We start from the raw sequence: 20,515 nt of genomic DNA, 5'->3' as shown, positions 1-20,515 counted from the left end.
AATGGCATGCTGTATTTCATTCATTATGTTCTGTAATGCTGGAATTTGGTTTATTTTCATGTGACATCCCGGGTTTTCATTAAACTATTTAGTAGTTTAAATTCCATCCGCTTGGTTTTGCATTGTTGACCTATTTATAGCAGACAATGTTCATTAGGGATGGAAATGACAATTGAGCAATCATTCAACATATTGTTGCAAATATTGATGGTATATACCACAAGTTACTGGGCACTACCGCAAAACTGATTTATGTAACACTCCATTCTCTGTCTCCCTCTACTCGGTGCAACACTGGAATTGAAAGGGGGCTTAAAGCAATGTGAAATGGCCCTCACTGTATGTTCAGAGAAGATTCACTTTCACTATAGAAGTGCATTATGGTTCACTCACTTTCTATTTCTGCACGTTTTAGGGATTGACCCGACAATCTCCCAAATGGCTGACCTCTTCTACCACCTGAGCCATTCCAATCCATTTTTGTCAAATGTGAGCTGTCCATGACTCCTCTTTTAGCAATTAGGCCATTCCGTCTCTTACAGAAGATCTAATCACATAGTCTTTGGCTGTCCTGTTGCAGCCCCTTCTTTATTAATGGAAGGCTTGCTGCTCCCAGCCAGGTGAAAGTGGAGCAGTAATAAATGTGGTTCAATATATCATCCAAAGCACATTACACAAAAGCTGCGGGTGATTATTCATGCCAGCAGGGCAGGAACAGACCTCTGTGGGGTTCATGGGCTCAAACTTTGAAAAGGGTGTCTCCCTCATCTCTTTCAACAGAGTGAGAAAAGTCTCTGTGTCCCTGATGATGCCTGCTCTATTTATCCCGGAATCTTTGCTAAAAAGAGAGAAAAAAAAAGATGAACTGCTTTGCCTTACCAGGGGAAAGAGTGGGTGGTGCGTCGGCCTCACAGTTCTGTGGTTATGGGTTCGATCCAGGTCAGTTCTCGCACTGTGGAGTTTGCGTTTTCCCCCGGACTTGCCTGGGTTTTCTCTGGCACTCCATCTTTCTCCCAGATTTCCAAAAACATACAGGGTAGACTGGTTGAACACTTTACATTTCTCCTAGGTATGAGTGTGAGCATGAATGGTTGTCCAACTCCTTGTGCCCAGCTATTGGCTGGCCACTTATTCAGGATGTCCGTCGCCTGCCTGTCAGCTGTGATAGGCTCCTAAACCCAATGTGGCTCTCGTGAGATAAAGCAGTTCAGAAAATGAATATATATATGATATTTTTGTTTTCAAATGAGTTCAATTGTTTTTCATGCAACCTGTAATTCACTTCTCTGACTGGTGTAATTAGTCAAGTATTTCTGCATTTTCAGTTGGCTCAGGATTGATCGATTTGGACCAGAAACTGATGGGATTGAGTGCAGGATGAGTGTAGAAATGCAGTTACTCTTATATTTGCAGCCTCTCTTTAGGACCATCAGAGTGTATGCCCACAAGACAGATGAGGCATAACAGCTGGCCTGTATACTTGTTGGGTCTGCGGCCAAGCCACTGCACATCAGCAGATCCATACGTTGGCTGACTGGAAGAGAATTTAACGTTGATCGTAAACGAGATGACAAAGCCCATGTAAAGGGGGAAATGTGGTTTGCTAGGAAGCGTTAGTATCTGGAGGATTTTCTCGACATCAAACTGACTGTTTCACGACCAGTTTGGATGCCTCAGGAAAATTATTATATCTACAGGCGGTCTTGCTACATCTGGACTAACAGGAAAAAAATGAATGATGAAACAATAATTGAAACTGCAAATATCTATGCATAGTGTCATTAGGTTCAGGTAATGCTGATGAGTGTCAACTCGGTAAACTATTGACATTTGGTGGGCTTTGTTCAAAAAAGAAAATATTTTATGGAATGTCTTTATTTTTACCATACATCTATTTTGACATATTGAGTGCCTGCCCACCTGTCCCGTGTGACTTTAAACACCAAAACAAATATTTTGTACTCTTATGGCACCAATTTGAGCTTAAGGGAGTGAGATATTCTGAAAATACACTGAATTTAAATGAAAATCTAATTTAATACATGCTGCGGCCCTGTACACTTACTCCGCCCCTAACAAATTCCTTAACTCCACTCCTTAGTTATCAAGGGAAGACTAGAACAACAATCAAATTCACAATATTGTTAAGCTGTCTCACTTGTGCTTTAAAGTTAAAAGAATAAATATAAATTAAAATATAGGCTCCACTACAAATACTCGTAGAGGAAACCTGTTTTCCTCGTATATTCCCTTTCCATCATGTCTTATTTTCTGTGTCACCACTGTTTTCTTGATCTCAAACTGAATTACGTTTGCACTTGTGAAAGAAAGTTAATACCACTCGCTTTTACCAACTACAGGTTTGACATCGCTCATGCAATCTCTCTGTTGGACCCCAGGCTAGCTTCTATTGCCTGCCTCAACTTATTTCTTGTCACCTGATGCTTTGTGGTTATTCAAGCACATTACTGAGTGTGCTTTGAATCCATTTCTACCCGTGTGTTATGGAATAGGGCCATCACATCTTTAAATGTGTTTGGGAAGGCACAAAAGAGGAAGGACCAAAGATTATCTATTTCTTTTGTTTGGAGGATTCAGAATCCTGATGCTATTTCTTTATACGTATTTCAACATTAAAGTCTACAAATTATGGGTTCCGTTAGTAGAGTCTAAAATTATATTTTTGATGGGTAATTAGCATGTACAATATTGCATTCGTATTGGGCACAATGGAGCAACATGGAACTGAATGGCTTTTCATTAGGGTTTTTAATTTAGTCTTCCTTTGTCAGTAATTGAAGCACATACATGTTTTCTCACTCATCTAATTATTAATCTATTAGTAACCCTACGTATAAATGACTAAATCATGGTCCGAAAATTTAAATTGTAAATCTGCACTCTTTAACAGTTGGAAATCTTCTAAACGTAATTACAATAGCTGAACGCATTATGTAAGAAATAACTTTCCATTTTCTACCACTTATCTCATTCCAGGTCACATGTGATCTTTGGTCTATCTGATTTGGGCTTGAATGAGTGGCAGGATTCACCTGGGTCTTTTCGCCTAATGACACACACGGAGATATGCCATATGCAATGCCTTGTTAAAACCACAATACCTTGTAATTCTTATCAGGTATTTTCATATTCAATTTCTTGCAAGACTCTTAGTAGGTTGCACCAAAATATTGTTGAAGTTCAATGATGTGTAGAAATAGAAGGTTGGAGGTGTTGTATTATGTAGTCATCAACACAGTACCTAAAGCAATTTAAAGCCTCAAACATTGTATCTGATCTGCTGGGTTAAAGCAGAACAAGCGCTGTGCACAAGTGCACCATCTTCTATCATTCTCGTCTCTTTTTTATCCATCAAACTAGTGATGTTCCTGCAAAAGTCAAATTAGTGTGTCTAAGAGCAAAAAACAATAGCACTTGAAGCTCAGATTTTCTCTTGTATGCAACGTCGTCCTTTTTTTTTACCTTACTGATGTGTTTGAACATATTTTTTACGTATATGCGTATCATATATTGTAGTCTTTGTTGTTGTTTTTTTATTCTCATTTTGTTCTGGCACCGAGGTGACTAATAAGCAAACAACAACAAAATTCTAAACAGTAAACCTTGTTTCATTTCCCTTGCACTTTGTTTTCTTTAGCGGAGAAGTCATATCTGATAAGCAGCCTTGGCTTTAATTGCTTGACGGGTACCTATAGCTCCATAATTCTTTGTTATAGTTCTCTTATAGGTCCAAAGCTGCTTAATCCATTTCTTTCTCTCATGTGGACTTGCACTCACATTGTGCTTAATGGCTTTGACTTTGATATTGCCGCCATAGCACATCTGCATCTCTTGTTCTTGTGGTGTCTCATTATATTCCCTTCATGTTTGGATTATAGTTGGCATGCGGTGTAAAGACTTTATGGAATATGTAGGGAGACGTTGACTATGAATTCATATATGCAGATGCATTTTCACAGCAAATTATTGCGAGGGCAGTACCTTACAGGAGCTACCGACTCTGCTGTCTTCTGGGTAGATTGTCATGTTTTATTAAATCCATGCGCAGTATTCTAGTTTCTTGAGTTTGAATCTCTTTATAGCCTGGAAAACATTAACTCCACATGGCTTACAAAAAAATGACATTGATTACTGACAATCTGTTTGAACTTTTTGACTGTTGATCCTCAGAACTAATGCCATTCCCATATTCTTTTGCTGTTTTATGTTAATGAGGTCTTGTTGGCTTGCGAACTAATATAGTCTGTGTTCTAATCCCTTCAGCTGGGTTCAACATTAACATTTGACATTAGCATGGTATTTAGGTGCATTATCCGCATATTAATGTTTGACTTATGAACTAGTCCTGTAATCATAAATATTTTAACAGGATTTTATCTGAACAAATGATGTCAATATACATTTTCCTGTTTTTATGATTTCATGATATCTGTATTGAACTAATGGATATACTACTTGGTTCAAAACTACTCATGCACCGGGCCGCCTACCTTTTACATATGCACATATTAATAATATAGTCCTCGATTAATCGATCGATTCATTGGTGCACCTTTAAGTAATAATGCAATCCTTAATTCTTTGACTCATCAAGTCATATTGTTTTTCTGGATCTGGAGGAGAACTCATTGGGTGACGCTGGCTATGAATTACTCTTTAAACCCGTACAAGAACAATACTTTTGCCGATTGAAATTTCAACATTTCTGTAAATATTTTTGCTTTAATCTACATGATATTCTTCTGCATGCAAATTTGATCTCAGCTCTCAAGTTTGTCACGGTAAGATTGTTTAAAGATGACAACAGTCATCAATCTTATTATTGCAATGTTCTGTGTGGCTGTTTGCTGATGAGTTGTTATTTTGGAACAGAAATGCTGCCATTATTTAACTAGGTGACACCTGTTATAGATTGTGTTTTCATCTTGTGTTCCGATGCACACACTGATGTTGAGGAAGCCCCCACCATCCATCTCTCTGATTGTGACTAATCCCTCTATTTCGTACGACCCGGATATTTATTGAGTGGAGTGTAACTGATGAGATGTGCTGGAGCAGGTAGTCGGTGGGACATGCTACTCATAAAGTGTCACTGGGGTCCCCATGTTTACATCAGTTTGTGTCAAAAGCATTTTGAGCTGACAGAAGCATTTTGTAGCTTCAGGCATTGACCGCCTTTGTGTGCTGTACTCTCTTCTTGTGATTGTTAGCATTTGGTTGAATCAATCCAAGACTAAATAATCAAAATGTATGGACATCAATGGGTTTTATTCTTTTAAGATATTATTAACTAACAATGACAGCTTAATCTTTGAGCATAACTAAAATAATTTTACCCCTTGTTGACAGAACATTGTTTTAGCTGACACTTTGATTCGAAACGTATTGTCTTATTTTCATCTCGTAGGGTTTGTTTGTTTTTCCAGGATCCTAAACACTATAACTTACAAACTAAATTGGAACCCATTCATTTGAAGTTTATGGCTGCTGAAGTTTATGGCAATATACATCACTTGCTACAAAGGAAATTGTTCCACACTTGTGATATACTCTATGCAAAACTTCTCCTTTCAGCCGTAGGCATATCCGGTAATTAAAGGATTGATTTAGTAATCTTAATAGTTTTTTTGGCTTTACCCCCCTTCCTTTCCATTATTTCCTACAATGTCAACGATTTAAGAATGGCTCCTTTCCCCCCGCCTGTCTCTTTCTTCTGTAATCAACTGACTTCTAGTTTAACCTCATTTCCGACTGAGCACAAGGAGTCTTCAAATCCAAAGGGTGGTGCGTGACTCGGGTGGCAAACACTACAACTCTACCCCTCCCAACAGCCTGAGTTTTTTTCTTGAGGATTTTGCCTGCTTATGTCAAAAAGTGTTAAAATCTTTGTGGCTGGAAAAACATCAACCCCAAAAGGTGACTCCTTTAGGCTTTTGCATATATATGTATATGTATGCTCTTTAAAAGAAAATGTAAATACAGTTTATATTTTAGATTAGATTACATTCAACTTATTCATAAAGGTAGTTTTTATACAAGAACAAAAAATAAACACCTTGAGCATGAAATGCATTGCTGAAGTTGAACATAGTCAACAAATGAGAGAAAATAGACAACTCATGGAATTATTTGTGCTCTTGTTACGTTTAGACGTAGGAGTTTCACCTTTGCTGACCTGACATTGTCATTGTCTGTTTTGGCATAACGTCTAAAGATTTTTTAGATGTGAACCTTGACTTTCATGGCCTTGCTAAAGATCCAACTGATTGTGTATGTTTATATTCTGCTTCCTTAACATGGGAAAAAATAAGACTTATATACTACGTATTGAATGAAATATCCTCTAAGATATGGTTTTGATCCAGAGAACTTAATGGACCTTTAGATTAAGAAAGTTAAGTGCATTGACGAAGAATGTTAATGTGTGCCAATGCAAGATTTTCAACAAGTATTTTTTTTTTATTGAAATGATCAGCTGATGTTGTTTCGTGCAGCTAAATAGTAAGTAGTCTTTCTGTGAGGGTCCTTTAATGTACATTTTTCTTCAATAGTGATGGAACGGTGGGATTAGCATGTCTGCCTCATAGTTTGGAGATCAAGGCTTCGATCCCTGGTGGGTTCTGACCTCCCTGTGTAGAGTTGGAATGTTCTACACATGTTTGCGGGAGTTTTCCTCAGGTGCTCGGCCTACCTTCTTTCAAAAGTAGATGGCCAAAAATGTAGTTGTAACTGGTTTCCTCCGACATTCCAAAGGCCCATTGACCACTCATTGTTCGTAGGTATGAGTGCACATGTATGTGTGTCTCTGACATCACTAATTAATCTCGATGGATTTATTTGAATAGCACTAAAGTACAAGGATTTGGTTGACTGCATGATAAATGGAATATTTATAGCAGGATTTTATTTGGAGTCGCTGTTACTGAATGAAACTTGGTTTAAAGGCACAATTATAATGAGGTTTTGGTTGTCCACTTGCTCTTCTGTTACTCTAGCTTGTACATCTAGGTATTCCATTAGCAACATGCTTGCTTTTCTTTCCATAAAGGTCAGTCTTTAATAAATAATAACGCATGGTGGAGGTAATGACTTGACTGAAGCAACACCTGGTAACTTTAATTTGGTCAAATAACAAGCAAATGGCACATTGAGAAAACATTAGCAGCAAAGAGAAGTCAGCGACTTAAGATAACATCATCCGTGGCCCTTTAGAGGTGATAATGTTTTTATTCAGTTTATGAACTTATAATGTTAATTATTCTTGGAGTAAAACTGTTGTTGCATTAGATGTTTTTTCACCTTAAATAATTGGAAAGAATCAAACTCGCATTTGTCCATTTGTTGTTATGTGCTTTATGTTATTTTCATGCACGTTTACTGAAGCAAATACACATGCTATCTTCCTAATAGGCTACTCAAAATGTCAGATCTCTCACATCAACACAAACCTGAAAAGGTCTTACAGGTTTCAAGAAATATGAGTCTTTCAAGGCGACGCCAAGTAAAGTAGTCAGTGGGGGTAAGGACACCTTGCTGAGATGTTACTTCAAAAAGATGACAGGCAAATGTATTAAATAAAAATTGTGAACAAGCTCAATAAGCAGCTGTGAGCTCTCCCGTTGGAAGGCTGCAGGCCTCATTAGTTGTGTCGGTATTGTGAACTTTATTTACCAAACTAACAGCTCAATTTGTTTCCTTTGGACACGCTGTTTGACACGGCTCAAAACCCTATTTTCATCACCGAAAACCTCGCCTACGAGATGAGTTTTGCAAGACGCTTTTGAAGCCAATTCTCAAAGTTGATAATGTGACCAGAGCCTCTGGAGCACATCTGTCATGGAAATACTGTCATCGTGCTACAGTGTAGTCAGCGTATCATTAGTGTCTGGAATTAATGTATCCGCACAGATGCACAGGCCTGCATCGATAGGCATGCTTAGCGGCCAATTTTCTATTCATTTGAACGGAGGAAAATTGCAATAATGTGTGAGAATCATTTACATTCTCTCCTCCACCACCCCGGGGTGCCACCTCCTCTCCCTCTCTTCCTCATCTGCCATTTTATATATATTCTAATGTCTCCTCTCCACAAATGACACAAGCGTGATGTGATTCAGTTGCCGCTGCATGCTTATTTAATGACTATCTCATCGTTTGTCAATGATTGATTGATTGTTTCCCCCGTGACCATAATGCTAATAACTTGTGCATCCTTCACCTTTTCTGTTTAAGCTTACCTTGCATACCTAATTCTTTATCTCCCATTGATTGAGAAAGCAGCTCAATTATATAGTGAAACCCGAATCAATATGAATTATTTCCGTATTGTGCTTTTGCAGAAACAAAAATCTTTGTTTTTTCCAGCTCACAAAATGCATCTTTTACGCTTCACCATGTTTATTTGAGGTCCTGACATGAGGACATAAATATTTGTCATCACTCAGCTGAGCCCTCTATTATCTATCTCTTGCTTTTTTTAACATCCCATTTGTGTTTGATCACTTGCATTGTTTACACTGTCAGCAGCTTATTTATACTATTTTTAACTTAACATAAGCAACATTTCTGTTCCCTCATGCTCAATATTCAGGGTGATTGCTCGGTAAATATATTCTGAAGTTTAAAAGCAACTGGAGAGTCAATTCATCTAACAAAATGCACTTTTATGGCAGCTTTGTTGTTTATGGGAGCCTAACATGAAATGGTTGATTATTCTTGATAGTAACTGTAACTGCATTAATTTGAGAGGAGATTGTGAGAGTATCATTAAACATGTGTTACAGCTGCTGCTCAACATTGGGATGTACATCATGCTCTGTTTGCTCAATGAGCCCTTTGCTAAGCACAAGGTGTGCTTACATAGAAAATACCATTAAACATCTCTCCAAGGGATACATATGAAAAGCCTACCTGCCAGCACTGCAATAAGCTAGTCTAATAATGATTGTGTTAATGTGCTTGATTTGTCAAAAAATCCCCCTGACCTAAACCCAAAGTGTATGCTCTGTAGTCAATGGTAGAATGATGGACACTAGATTTACAATGTAGTTTACTTGAAAGCAGCTATCAAAGCGAGCTAGAAATTAAAATGCAATATTTATGCTTTTTTCTAGATAGTGAGTAGAATCGCATATTTACTTTTTCTAAACTTCTTTATAGTGGTCATTTTTTACTGGTAGTTATACCAACTACACCCGCTTGAAGAAAATCATATAATAATATATATAATATATTTGGAACTGCCTCTTTTGACTTCATGATTTCTTGTGTTGTTGTGTGTGTATAGTCAGTGCCTCATTGGGGAGTTGACATGGTCAGCTGGACTGAGGAGATGTTGTGGGCTATGTGCAGAGGGAAAATGTGCCATGGACATGATGGCTCAGAACACTGGCAGCTGGTGCACCCTTGTTGGGATTGTGTGTGGGTTGTTTTGTGTATTTTAGGTCAGTAGAATTGTCTCTTGAGGGAAGAGCAGCTGCAGACAAATATCAAGTTAGGATTACTGCATCCATCCTTTGGTCGGATTTAATTGTTTCCTTTCTGTTTAAAATTGGGTGATGAAAAGGAGAACAAGAATGTTTTATGAATTAAATCTTATGGTAACATTTTGCACTCTTTGTTGTGCTTTACTAATAACCTGGCATTTGATGTAGATCGATTTGGATGGCAGTCAGAGCCAATCACATTCAGTGGAAACTGATGCAGTGCTGCACTATGTCTATTTGATTTCTGCATTGACCTGCAAGGAGTCTGTTAAGTGGCTGATACTCCCACTGTGTGTCTGTTTGTGTGTGCACATTGACTTTGAAGTACTCTGTGTCATGACAATAATCTAAGGCAATTTACTACATATCACCCCTTCATTATGGATTTGATATAAAGCAGAGCGTGACCAGAATGTCCTCCCATAAAATGACAATTCCCTTTTCAAAAGAGATTACGTGTTTGACCTCATTAACTAAAAATGCGTGCCGTTAAATGCAAGACTTACCCCCGACGCAAGAGTGGACTCACGGGTAAACACGAAATGGGCTCATTCAGGTCCAATGTGACCCTCAAATGAGAAGCCGGCAGTGAGCCCACACAGTCACATATTCATCACGTTTTCAACATGTCAGTCTCTCAGCTGGTCTGACTTTGTTTGATATTGCTTAGTTGGCAAGTGTAAGGAAAGTCATTATTTACTATCTTCAGCCACACAGGATAATGGCAGGCCTTATGTGTATGCCCTCTTGACTTTGAAGTGATTGAAACTAGTTTTCCCATTAGATTGATCCGATATGAAAGTGATCAAGGCAGAATGGAATTTTCTAATTGGATGCAGGTGGGCTAATATGCATCCTTGAAGAGCTTTGGTACTTCTTAGTTGTATATTAATTCATCTGTAATATTTTTACTGTGTGGGAAAATGTCTATTTTCTGAACCGCTTTATCCTAACTAGGGTCGCTGGGGGTGCTGGAGCCTATCCCAGCTTACTTCGGGCCATAGGCGGGGGACACGCAAAATTGATGTCCAGCCAATCGCAGGGCACAAGAAGACAAACAACCATTCACGCTCACCTTCATACGTAGGGGCAATTTAGTGTCCAATCAGCCTACAATGCATGTCTTTTGGAAATGTGGGAGGAAATTGGAGTACCCGAAGAAAACCCGCTCAGGCCCAGGTAGTAGGAAAATATATATAGGTATACCCACAAATTAAGATTAAATTGGGGAAAACTTAATGTCAGGTGGTCTATCGTATCTAATGCCTACACCACCTGGTAGAAGCAGATGCCTGATCTGTTTACTGAGCTCCTCTGTTGGATCTATACTTATTTGCTGACTTTTGCATTTGGCTGTTTAAGTGTAGCCTTACTTTTAAATGAATTGTCTTGTTGGTCCAAGCCGTACCCTCAATAGTTTGACACATCCAGTTGACGCAAAGATGCATTGTCAGGCAGTTTGGTTGTACTCAATACTTTACTGTCATATTAATTTTCATCCCTCATGCAGAAATAAGCCCAGAAAATAGGAAAAATGGCAATGTGTCAGCAACTGATGCATGTCCTTCATTGGACACAGCACATTTACTTTTCATTAAGAGTTAAACATGTACATGGAACATTAATGGGGTTCAGCAGCAATGGTGTGCTTCACTCTATCACATTCTGATAGATTAGCAATTCAGCACATGAGGGGGCTACCAAATGGAAGGGCATTATGTGTTGTGGGGGAGGAAGTGCCATAAAATGTCTTTATCCGATGATTGGTGTTTACGATGCTATCTAATATCGTCTGTGACACAAAAACATCAGTGAGCTACATGGAGGAGGCTGCCAGAGAGGCGGTGGCAGTTGGGAGGTGAGTGGGCGTGTGGGGGGCTAAAGGTCATCACAATTGCTGCCATTTCATTAGGCGAGATAAGGGTTTCAGTCTTGTGCTGGATGGGGAGTGATAGGGAAGGTTATTAATGTTGGCGCAGTCAGCCATACTGGATTCAAGGAAGTAAATTAATATCTATCCTTAAAAAGTATTTTATTGGGGGGATTTACTGGCCTCTCTTGAGATTCTGTGGTGTGTAAAGATATTATTTCGTCCTTTTTCCTTCTCTGCCTCCCTCCCCATATAACAGCAAAACCTTTGGTGAGAGTCGGCCTATGTACTGTGCCACAGGCTTACTTGTCACATTCAGCATTCCTCTTCCATTTTTTTTTTCGGCGAACGAAGATCTCAGCTGTCATTTATACAGTTGTGCTCCTTAAGGACAGCTTCTCCATCTCTCAACAGTGACATTGTATTTCCCTCTTTTCACAGTAGACCCAATGTTTTTTTTATTTATTTATTGTACATACAATATATTTTTTCCATTCTTTTTCCGTCCTGCTTATCCTCACAAGCGTTGTAGGGATGCCGTAGCCAATTTCAGTCAACTGTGGCCAGTAGTCAGGGGGACACCCTGAATTGGTTGCCCTCCAATCGTAGGCAACACTGAGACAAACAGTTCACGCTTGTACCCAGGGACAAGTTAGTGTTCAGCCAGCCTACCATGCCGGTTTTTTGCGATGTGGGCTTTATAAAACTTACTCGGGCACGGGAAGAATCAGTGTGTATCCAATATGAGATGTTATGTACACTGACAGCCGCCTGATGGTGTAGTGATTCACTCGCCTGACTTCGGTGCGGGCAAGCGTGGGATCGATTCCCGCTCGGTGGCAGTATGATTGTGAGTGCGGATGTTTCTCTGTTTCTCTCTCTGTGCCCTACGGCTGACTGGCAACCCGTCCGTCTAGGGTGTAGTCTGCCATTCGCACAAAGTCAGCTGAGATCCAGGAACCCCCGCAACCATTACCAGGATGCGCAGTAAGGATGATGAATGAATGTTGTGTCACTGAACACAAGTACAGTTAAGAGTCCCAGTTGCAGAAAGAATCAGACAACACTCTTTGAAATGTCCTAGTTGCTGAGAAGAATTGTAGCCTAACATCCAGTGGTTGTGATTTTTAATGGCTCGTGATTAAAAGCTAGGGTGAAGACATGGACATCCGATCATTAACAAAAAACATTAGTAAATAATTGCAAGAATGTCATTGAACGGATCACAAAACTTTGTTGTTACCCAGACCAGGGTTCTTTTTTTATAGATATATAAACAATCAATGCAATGAAGACAGGTTGTGAGTCAGTCCTGTTAGAACCGAGATCCGTCATAATCTTGTAGAAAGTTTTGAAATAGTCTGAAGAGTTGCACTGGCAAAGTTTACAAGTATCTTTCTTTTTTGTTTCCCTCTGGAGTTATGCAATAATAATTACTGGTGGAGTTCAATGAAAAAAATATAGTCTTTCTTTAGCGTTTTCTTCTTTTTTCCCTCTCAGGTTCTGAACATACGGCCACAGCGACACAACCCGCAGCCTTCTCTGATCTGTTACCTCACTTCTTGGTGGAACCAGAGGATGAATTCATAGTGAAAAACAAGCCAGTGATGCTCACCTGCCGATCTACACCAGCGACACAGATCTATTTCAAGTGCAATGGCGAGTGGGTTCACCAGGATGACCATTTGATTGTGCGGACCGTCGATCCTTCTACAGGTACTACCAGCATTTGCAGACATAATAAATGTAACTTCCCATGTGAAAAATGTTTCTATTTAAAGAATTTCTATGTTGTTTACTATGTCCACCCGCCTTGAGTATATGGAAATACAAAGTACTGGTAAAAGGAACATTAATATGTTGCTTGTGATTACCACGCTTTGTCAGGACTGTAGCTTGTCTGCAGCCCTACTTAGGCTGCCCTGATCACAATAAGCTCAATGGTTCCAGTCATAGAAATCTCCATGATCACCTTGGAGACCTGTTTGTTTTTTCACCCTTGTGCTGCAATCTCCCGCCTCCGCTGTCAGCGGAATACACATGCACGACACTGATGCGGTGTGATTTGGCCGTGATCGGGCAATGCAAGTCACCCATTCACAGCCTGACATCTGACAGGAATGTGATAATGACAGGTTTTCATGGAGGCTGGAGTGTGCACATGCAAATGTCCACAATAACAAGGCAATAGATGCAAATCATTCTTCATACGAAAATGTGTTTTAGGAATCTCTCCTAGCCCTTCGTAACCTATGAAAATACACTCCTGTAGCTGGTCTTTAGGGTTAAACTCTGTTCAATTCACAATGTCAGACAAAAGGTTAAATCAGATGCAATGGCGTATACAAAAAAAAAGTAAAAATTAAGTAGTGTATTGGCTTCCCTCTACTTGTGACCTTGCAGACTTGGATTCATATAAGATGGTCATTAATTGTGTTGTCAGTGTTGTCATAAACTTCACTTTGGGGGAGCGTCTTGTTACCGCTGCTGTGTTATCCAGCCAACCATTAATGAAAATTCATATACTCATGAACACTTATCGTCAGCATTTATTTAAAACAAATCTGTCTTGCCAGATTTTTATTCAGGGAAGTTCTACCTCGCATCAGTGGCCATCACAATCTATCTTTGATGCATTTTGATGCATATTCAGTGCGGCGACAGGTTCTAGTGGGGGGGGGGGGGTTCTATATTTTTTCTTTTGCTTTACTCTTCAAAATATATAGCAGACAAAGTTAACCTAAGTAAAAATATTTTTGAAGTTTATCCAACCATAGAATATTCCTTTTTTAAAAAGTATTTCTGAAAATAAGTTCCAAAAGTTTTCTCATTGAGGGTTCAATTTCTGGTAGTTCTGACCTTCCTGTGTGAGGTTTGCATGTTCTCCATGGGCCTATTTTCTCTGGGAACTCCAGTTTTCTCCATTATCCCAAAATATACATGACAGGATAGTTGAAAGGTCTAAATTATCCCTACCTACGAGTATGAGCTTGAATGGATGTTTGTCTTGTTGTCCCCTGTGATTGACTGGCAACCATTTCAGTGCGCAATCCCCGGGCTACTGCTTAAAGTTGGCTGGAATAGACTCCAGCACACCCTTGTGATGATAAGTTGAATGGAAAATGAATGCATGTTTTCTCTTTTTAGATGATGTTCATGTATTTTTGAATTTGTTTGGATTATAGTATGTTGATACATATTTTAAATATCTTATGCCTTACTTATTTCTCAAGTATCTTAGTGATTTATTGATTAAACTGGTGTGGAGTCAATTTGGCTTGGTTTTGGTTAGTCAAATTAAACTGCTTTACAAAATAAATTAGCCAACGTTATTTAATGATTTCACTTTTTCCATACAAGGCCAGATAGTTTTAATAAGAAAAACATTTGAAAACATCATTCTACTTCTTGTAGAACTATCGTAGGTCTGAAATTTATTTATTTGATGATCTTAAACAGTAGAGGGCGGAGGTTATGCAAAACCATATTGATTTGAGAAGGCAAATATTTTTTTCTCTTCAATGGATGTCTCATGGGGGCTTATGTAGTTTTGAAGGACACATGGCTGTTCAAAGGTACGACTGCTCCACAGCATCCACATCGATCTAGCAAACACCTAGGCTGTTTAATGTCAGTGCCGCCCTGAGGACTTTACGGATGTGTCCCTCTAATTCCCCTTCAAGTCAGAAGATGAGACGGGATCACGTCAGTATGGGGGGGGGGGGGGTGTTGGTTTGTGTGTGTGTGTGTGCGTGTGTTATTTACTGATACACCCTCCAGGGGATATTGAAAGGTTAGGATTGGCAAGCATAGTTATGGAATAAGCACCACACCATAGTGCAGTTCAAGACTTGTCAGGCTGTCCTCACACCCTGGTCGTCACACTGGACTCCAAACTTAGACATGTTGCCAAGCAACAAGGCTCCTGTCACAGCAGAATCTGGCCAATATCAATGTCCTGGTATGATGAGGAAGACGTGATGAGTCTGACGTAAATCCGAGATTGACAATTTACACATTGGGGTAGAGTGGACAAGCACTTTCTGAAAATACCCCGAGAAAAAAAATTCGATTAGTTCTTTGTAAATTAGTTTCTCTCTTTGCACACACTTTGCATCACTCTGCGGAAGGAAATGGGCAAAAAGACAAAATTGCAAATTCCATAACAGTCACTTGATATGGAATCAATCAGCCTCTGTTCCATTGGTTGGCTGCTTTGCGGTTACACTTTAGTCAAAAAGCTGCTGGACATGGTGGCTTATATTGAATATGAAAATCTTTCTTTTCACTATTTGATTGATGAGTTTCCCAACAATGATCATTCATAGAGTTTGGTTTTGCACAAAACATATAATGCCTAAAGCTATTAATATTATATGCTGATATATGGTAAGCTCTGCCAAAGTCTCAGCGCACCTAACTTTGTTACTCTAAATGCTCACGTTGAACCAAGATATTATAAAGAAATATTACTGCTATTAGTTAGGCCAAGTGAGTTTGAGTTTTGGGGGAAAAAATATGTGCTACCTGAGGCATCACCTAACTACAGGCACATCTTAAATATAAATTAGAACATGTTCAGTGAATTACAACTAACATTTTGAATGTCACAGCCATAACATACAACGTGTGCTGCATTTTACAAAATAAAATATTGCATTTAGTGGTTTCCACAACCCAAGGAGATAAAAACTGTGGCAGTCTTTTCTATATATTCAAATATATTGAATATTTATTCATTTTGTAAAATAAGTTACACAGCTGCATTTCCTTTAATGAATGGGTTTTATAATTTGACAGCAATAGAAAAAATATGTGTATATACAGTGTAATCTTTACTAAATTCAGTATTACATTTGTTGCAGAAATTGTCCTATGAAACATCATTTCAGCTATTTCCTGCAAAACTATAACTCAAGTCCAACATATGTAATTTCAGACACCCAAATTGTCATTGATATGGGTGAAAATGTACCAGACAGTGGGTCTAGTATAATACCTATGGTGTCTGAGATAAAGATAAATTGGAGCCCCCATTAAAAGCAGAATAGGGTTTCATTTGAAATGTACTCGTGTTAGTCTTTAATAGGGTTACATTCATCATTGATTCAAATAGGGTAATGTAGGATACAATGAGATTTTCGAAGCAAGGTTAATGCAAAGTGATTGCTCTTACTTATAACCTTCTTCATTAAGGGAATTAAATCATTAAGTCTAATCATGCAGACTCAATTAAATATATTGTGTTAAATCATTTCATGTATGTAATACTTGTTAGCTACAGAACTCGACATTTGACCAAATTCAATGAAGGGAAGGAAACTGCTGGATTGATTAAGTGGGGGAAAATGCCGTAGGGGAGGTCAGTTTGACTGCAGCTTCATGCTATTATTTAGAGCACAATCTTCTACACAGTTTACATGACTTTATATAGTATATCCATCCTTGCATATTTCTGTGTGGAGACATACGCTGTTGATTGATATGTTCTTTGGACAAGTAATGAAAACCATAAATTGTAATCTTTACAGTTTGTTTTTGTTTTACAAATACAACGAAGCAAGACTAATGATACAGTCAAGCTCACACAGCAGTGCAGAGAGATGATAAAGATGCCAAAAAGGCAGCTGTTTCACACATGTAACAGTATGGCCCAATATTACTGAAGCAATATTCAACTAAATCCCATCCCTGTTGGTTCCCCACAGATTTAAATGTCAGTGTATTTGCTGATTTAAATTAATAACTGAATCACATCTTACCTAGAGGCGGCTCTTTTTTTACAGTCTCAGGTAGTAGAGAACATGAGTACCTTTTGCAGGCATAACCTCTGCCCATATCAGGTAACTGTTTACCAATCCATTGCACCGAGTACAAATGGATTGTGCCAGCTGTGGGACATACACGTCCACATTTGCACCTTTCAAACTTTAATTCATCCAATTCTGTATAAAATTGCCAACATTTGGTATAAATGTATTAAAAAGTATCAGTGTGAAATTACATTGCAGTTATTAGAAGTAAAAATAGTTGATCATTTATTGGGTAATAGGATCCCCATTATTCATTAGATTCCAATGGAACTTGGCAAAAATGTGTTGCAGGTATGTTTTGTAAAAAAACAATTCTTAACTTCAATTATAGATACTATGTCTGACATAATTTTGCCACCTTTAAAATAGCCTAAGAAAGCAAATCATGCAAGGAATCAAAATTGAGAAAAGTTGTTAAAAATGGTTTCAGTCTGGAGCAAATAGAGGTTCTAAACTTGGTCAAGGATATTTTAATGTGTGTTTGTGACACGTAGTTATAGCTGCTTTTCTATAGCCAACTGTCTCAAGAATCTCCTTTTATCAGGAAAGAGAAAAAAACATGTCAAAATGTGTCCTTCCTCTCCTGGTTTCAATGTCTTTTATTGATCCATCCTTGACTCCATTGGTTCCTATTACATGGCCTCAGTAACTTATCTCAATTGTTGTGGCTGTGACGGTTTCTAAAGCCCGGCCTGGCTCTCTTCCTTTTTCTAGGTTGTCCTTTATGGAAAAGGTGGGACGGAGATGTCTTGTGAGTCTTAATAAAGACATATCCACTCTGAACAAATCAATAGTGACAGTGTGTTTGCATAGATTAGGGGATTCTCCCGCTCTATGATTTCTCATCAGACACATGAAGAGGAGAAGGGAGATAGACATTTGAGAAGGGGATGCTTCTATGGGCCAGACTGATTTGATTGTGTTTGCATTTCATCTGCCAGCATTGATGGAAATGATTTTGATCCTTGCGCTGCATTGTCAGCCCTGCAGAAAAGCCTCTTGGGTGGAAAATACATGCATTTCATATTCCCATTTCAATAAACCTCCGCAAGTGCTTTATAAAGGCCTGGGCCGATGAGGTGTTCTTTGTTGATTGAACTGATTGTCAACAAGGCTTTGAATGATGCAGAAAATGGAAAAAGATCATATTGTGGTACAGGTTTGCTTGCAGTGTGCTTTATAAAAGAAAACTTTTGGAGAGACGATTTTAATAACGCGCGGCGAATAATATTCACTTTCTAATCATTTCAAATCGCCTCCTTTTGGCCCTATGGTTCATCAGATCCTAGTCTCCATCAATTCTTTTGAAATCTAAATGCCAAGGATGACATGGTCAGTAAATCTTTTAAAACCATCCATCACAATCTCATTAGAATTAATAATGTGTCGTGGCACCACAGGGGCAACCCTCGCATATGCAAGAGCATGCGGATTAATTTCATGTCTTGTCTGATGGACTGGATCCTGCACTGTAATGTGATGACATATTAATTTCTGATCCAAAAGGATGATTATCTAGATTTAGCCGAACAGTCTCTGACCTTTCTTTTAATATATATCAGTCTGTAATATGTTAGCCAAACCTTCCAGCGCTCTCGCTCTGGTGTGCACAAGGATGGTGATATTGAAATACCTAGAACAGGGGAGTCAGACTCATCTTTCTCGAGATCACATTGAAGGTTTCCTTCAGAAAGTCTTGAAGTGCGCTTAACCAATTAATTAACAAATTAACCAGTAAGTATTTTTTTTTATAGTCAATTGATTTTTTTCATTTATAACCAAATCATCCCCCTTTTTTAACTGAGAAAAACACTAAAGAAAAACGAGCTTTCATTGAGAAAAAAAATGTATTTGCCTTTCATTTCAGCAAGAAATATGAAGGTGACAATATGCCTTTTGTGGGCCACATAACATCATGCGACAAGCTGAATTTGGCCGCCGAGCTTCAAGTTTGACACGCTTTAGTTGACACCTTCTCGTGAAACTAGGTTGGAAGCACCCAAATGGTGACAGAGTGCAATGATTAAACTCTCCTTGGCTGGTTGAGGTGCAGTCATGCTGCAATTTAACACAAATCTGATCATTAAGAGGAGGAAATAAGGCAATTGCAGTGGCAATTGCCTCTTACCACCTGTTAAACATCGATCAGTTGCAGAGGGGACTAATTGATAATGCATTATTCGTAGTTGCCTCATAATGGGACTTGTATTTCATCCTGTCCTTGACTGTGGGACGGAAAAGCTGAACGGATTTGGCGATGAAGCTCACAAAACAGATGGCAAGGTGAATTGTTCCTATAACACATCTGCCAGTCTGTTCTATTAAGGGTTTTCAGACAGGTCAGCTCATTGTGTGCATACACAAGCAAACTAGCAGCCAATGACATTAAGACGGTGCCTAAATTCTTAATTCTGATTGATATAGTCACACAACAAAGTAGTCCCCCACAATTTCAATGGGAAATAACACCATGAAGCCATATTTGCCCTTCATTTTAAACTTTGTATATGTTAAACTTTATAAAGATCTGTGTAACTATAAACTCCATGCCCTCTCACATACAGTGGAAGTAGTGGTTTATGTGCATCAAGTGCTTTTTTTCAGTCCATCTGAGCTGCACTTGTGCTGAGAAAATAGGGGCCAAAGTTGACAATGTGCTCTGACTTGGCAATTTTTAAGCGCAAAGTCATGAGTCTGAACAAAAGCTAAATAGAGCTAGAAGCTAGAACCCCTTTACTATGTTATGCACAATTAAGCTCCAATTTCTCTTGCTTACAATTTGACCTTCATCCAACATCTTCATTCACACACCATTCCGCATAGCACTGAAATGAAAGATGTGACTGTTAGTCTGACAGCAGTTCACCGAGTGGGGCTTTGTGATGTCAATCAGCACCTGCTCTCTTCAAATTGGTTTAGTAATAGTGGAGCTCAGAAAGGGAGTGTCTGGTGAGGCGGTGGTAGAGGCAGCTGACAGCTAAATAGTCCGTGGAGATTTTTGATAGGCAGAGGAACTGAGTTGGCTGACAGTTAATGCTTTGTGTGGTTGGCCCCAAGGAGACTTTTAGAGCATTTGTATTTTACACACTCCTGGAACAAACATCAACTCGCCTGCGCTTCCATTTAAACTAGAAGCTGGAGGGTGTCCTGGGTATGGGACAGCACGGAAGAAGTGAAAAGGCTGTTTTACGCAGCAAGCAGGAGAAAAAAGCTTCAGTGTCCTCATGGAGTGCTCTTTGAAACAAAAAGGAGAGTGAAGTCGTATTACTCTCGGAGTGTGCATGAAATGATGCTTTCGCCGTGGTTGGAGCCTAAACAATCAAATG

General features: G+C 38.9%; 1 protein-coding gene across 6 annotated transcripts in view; it reads left to right on the top strand.

The window, feature by feature from the left end:
• Positions 1–20,515, top strand: part of unc5a (unc-5 netrin receptor A) — a 111,453-nt gene that overhangs the window by 28,022 nt on the left and 62,916 nt on the right. For 5 of the 6 annotated variants that reach the window (XM_077733607.1, XM_077733605.1, XM_077733608.1 and 2 more), the window contains one exon: positions 12,877–13,092. In XM_077733607.1, the coding sequence (XP_077589733.1) occupies positions 12,877–13,092 (216 nt within the window). Of the gene's footprint in view, positions 1–3,008; positions 3,140–12,876; positions 13,093–20,515 lie in introns of those variants that run through there. The other variant, XM_077733609.1, reaches the window with a different exon arrangement.

This window comes from Stigmatopora nigra, chromosome 14, assembly GCF_051989575.1.
Source record: "Stigmatopora nigra isolate UIUO_SnigA chromosome 14, RoL_Snig_1.1, whole genome shotgun sequence".
Taxonomy (NCBI): Eukaryota; Metazoa; Chordata; class Actinopteri; order Syngnathiformes; family Syngnathidae; genus Stigmatopora; species Stigmatopora nigra.
The sequence above is the reverse complement of the archived record's forward strand: the minus strand, read 5'-3'. Positions and strand labels throughout refer to the sequence as shown.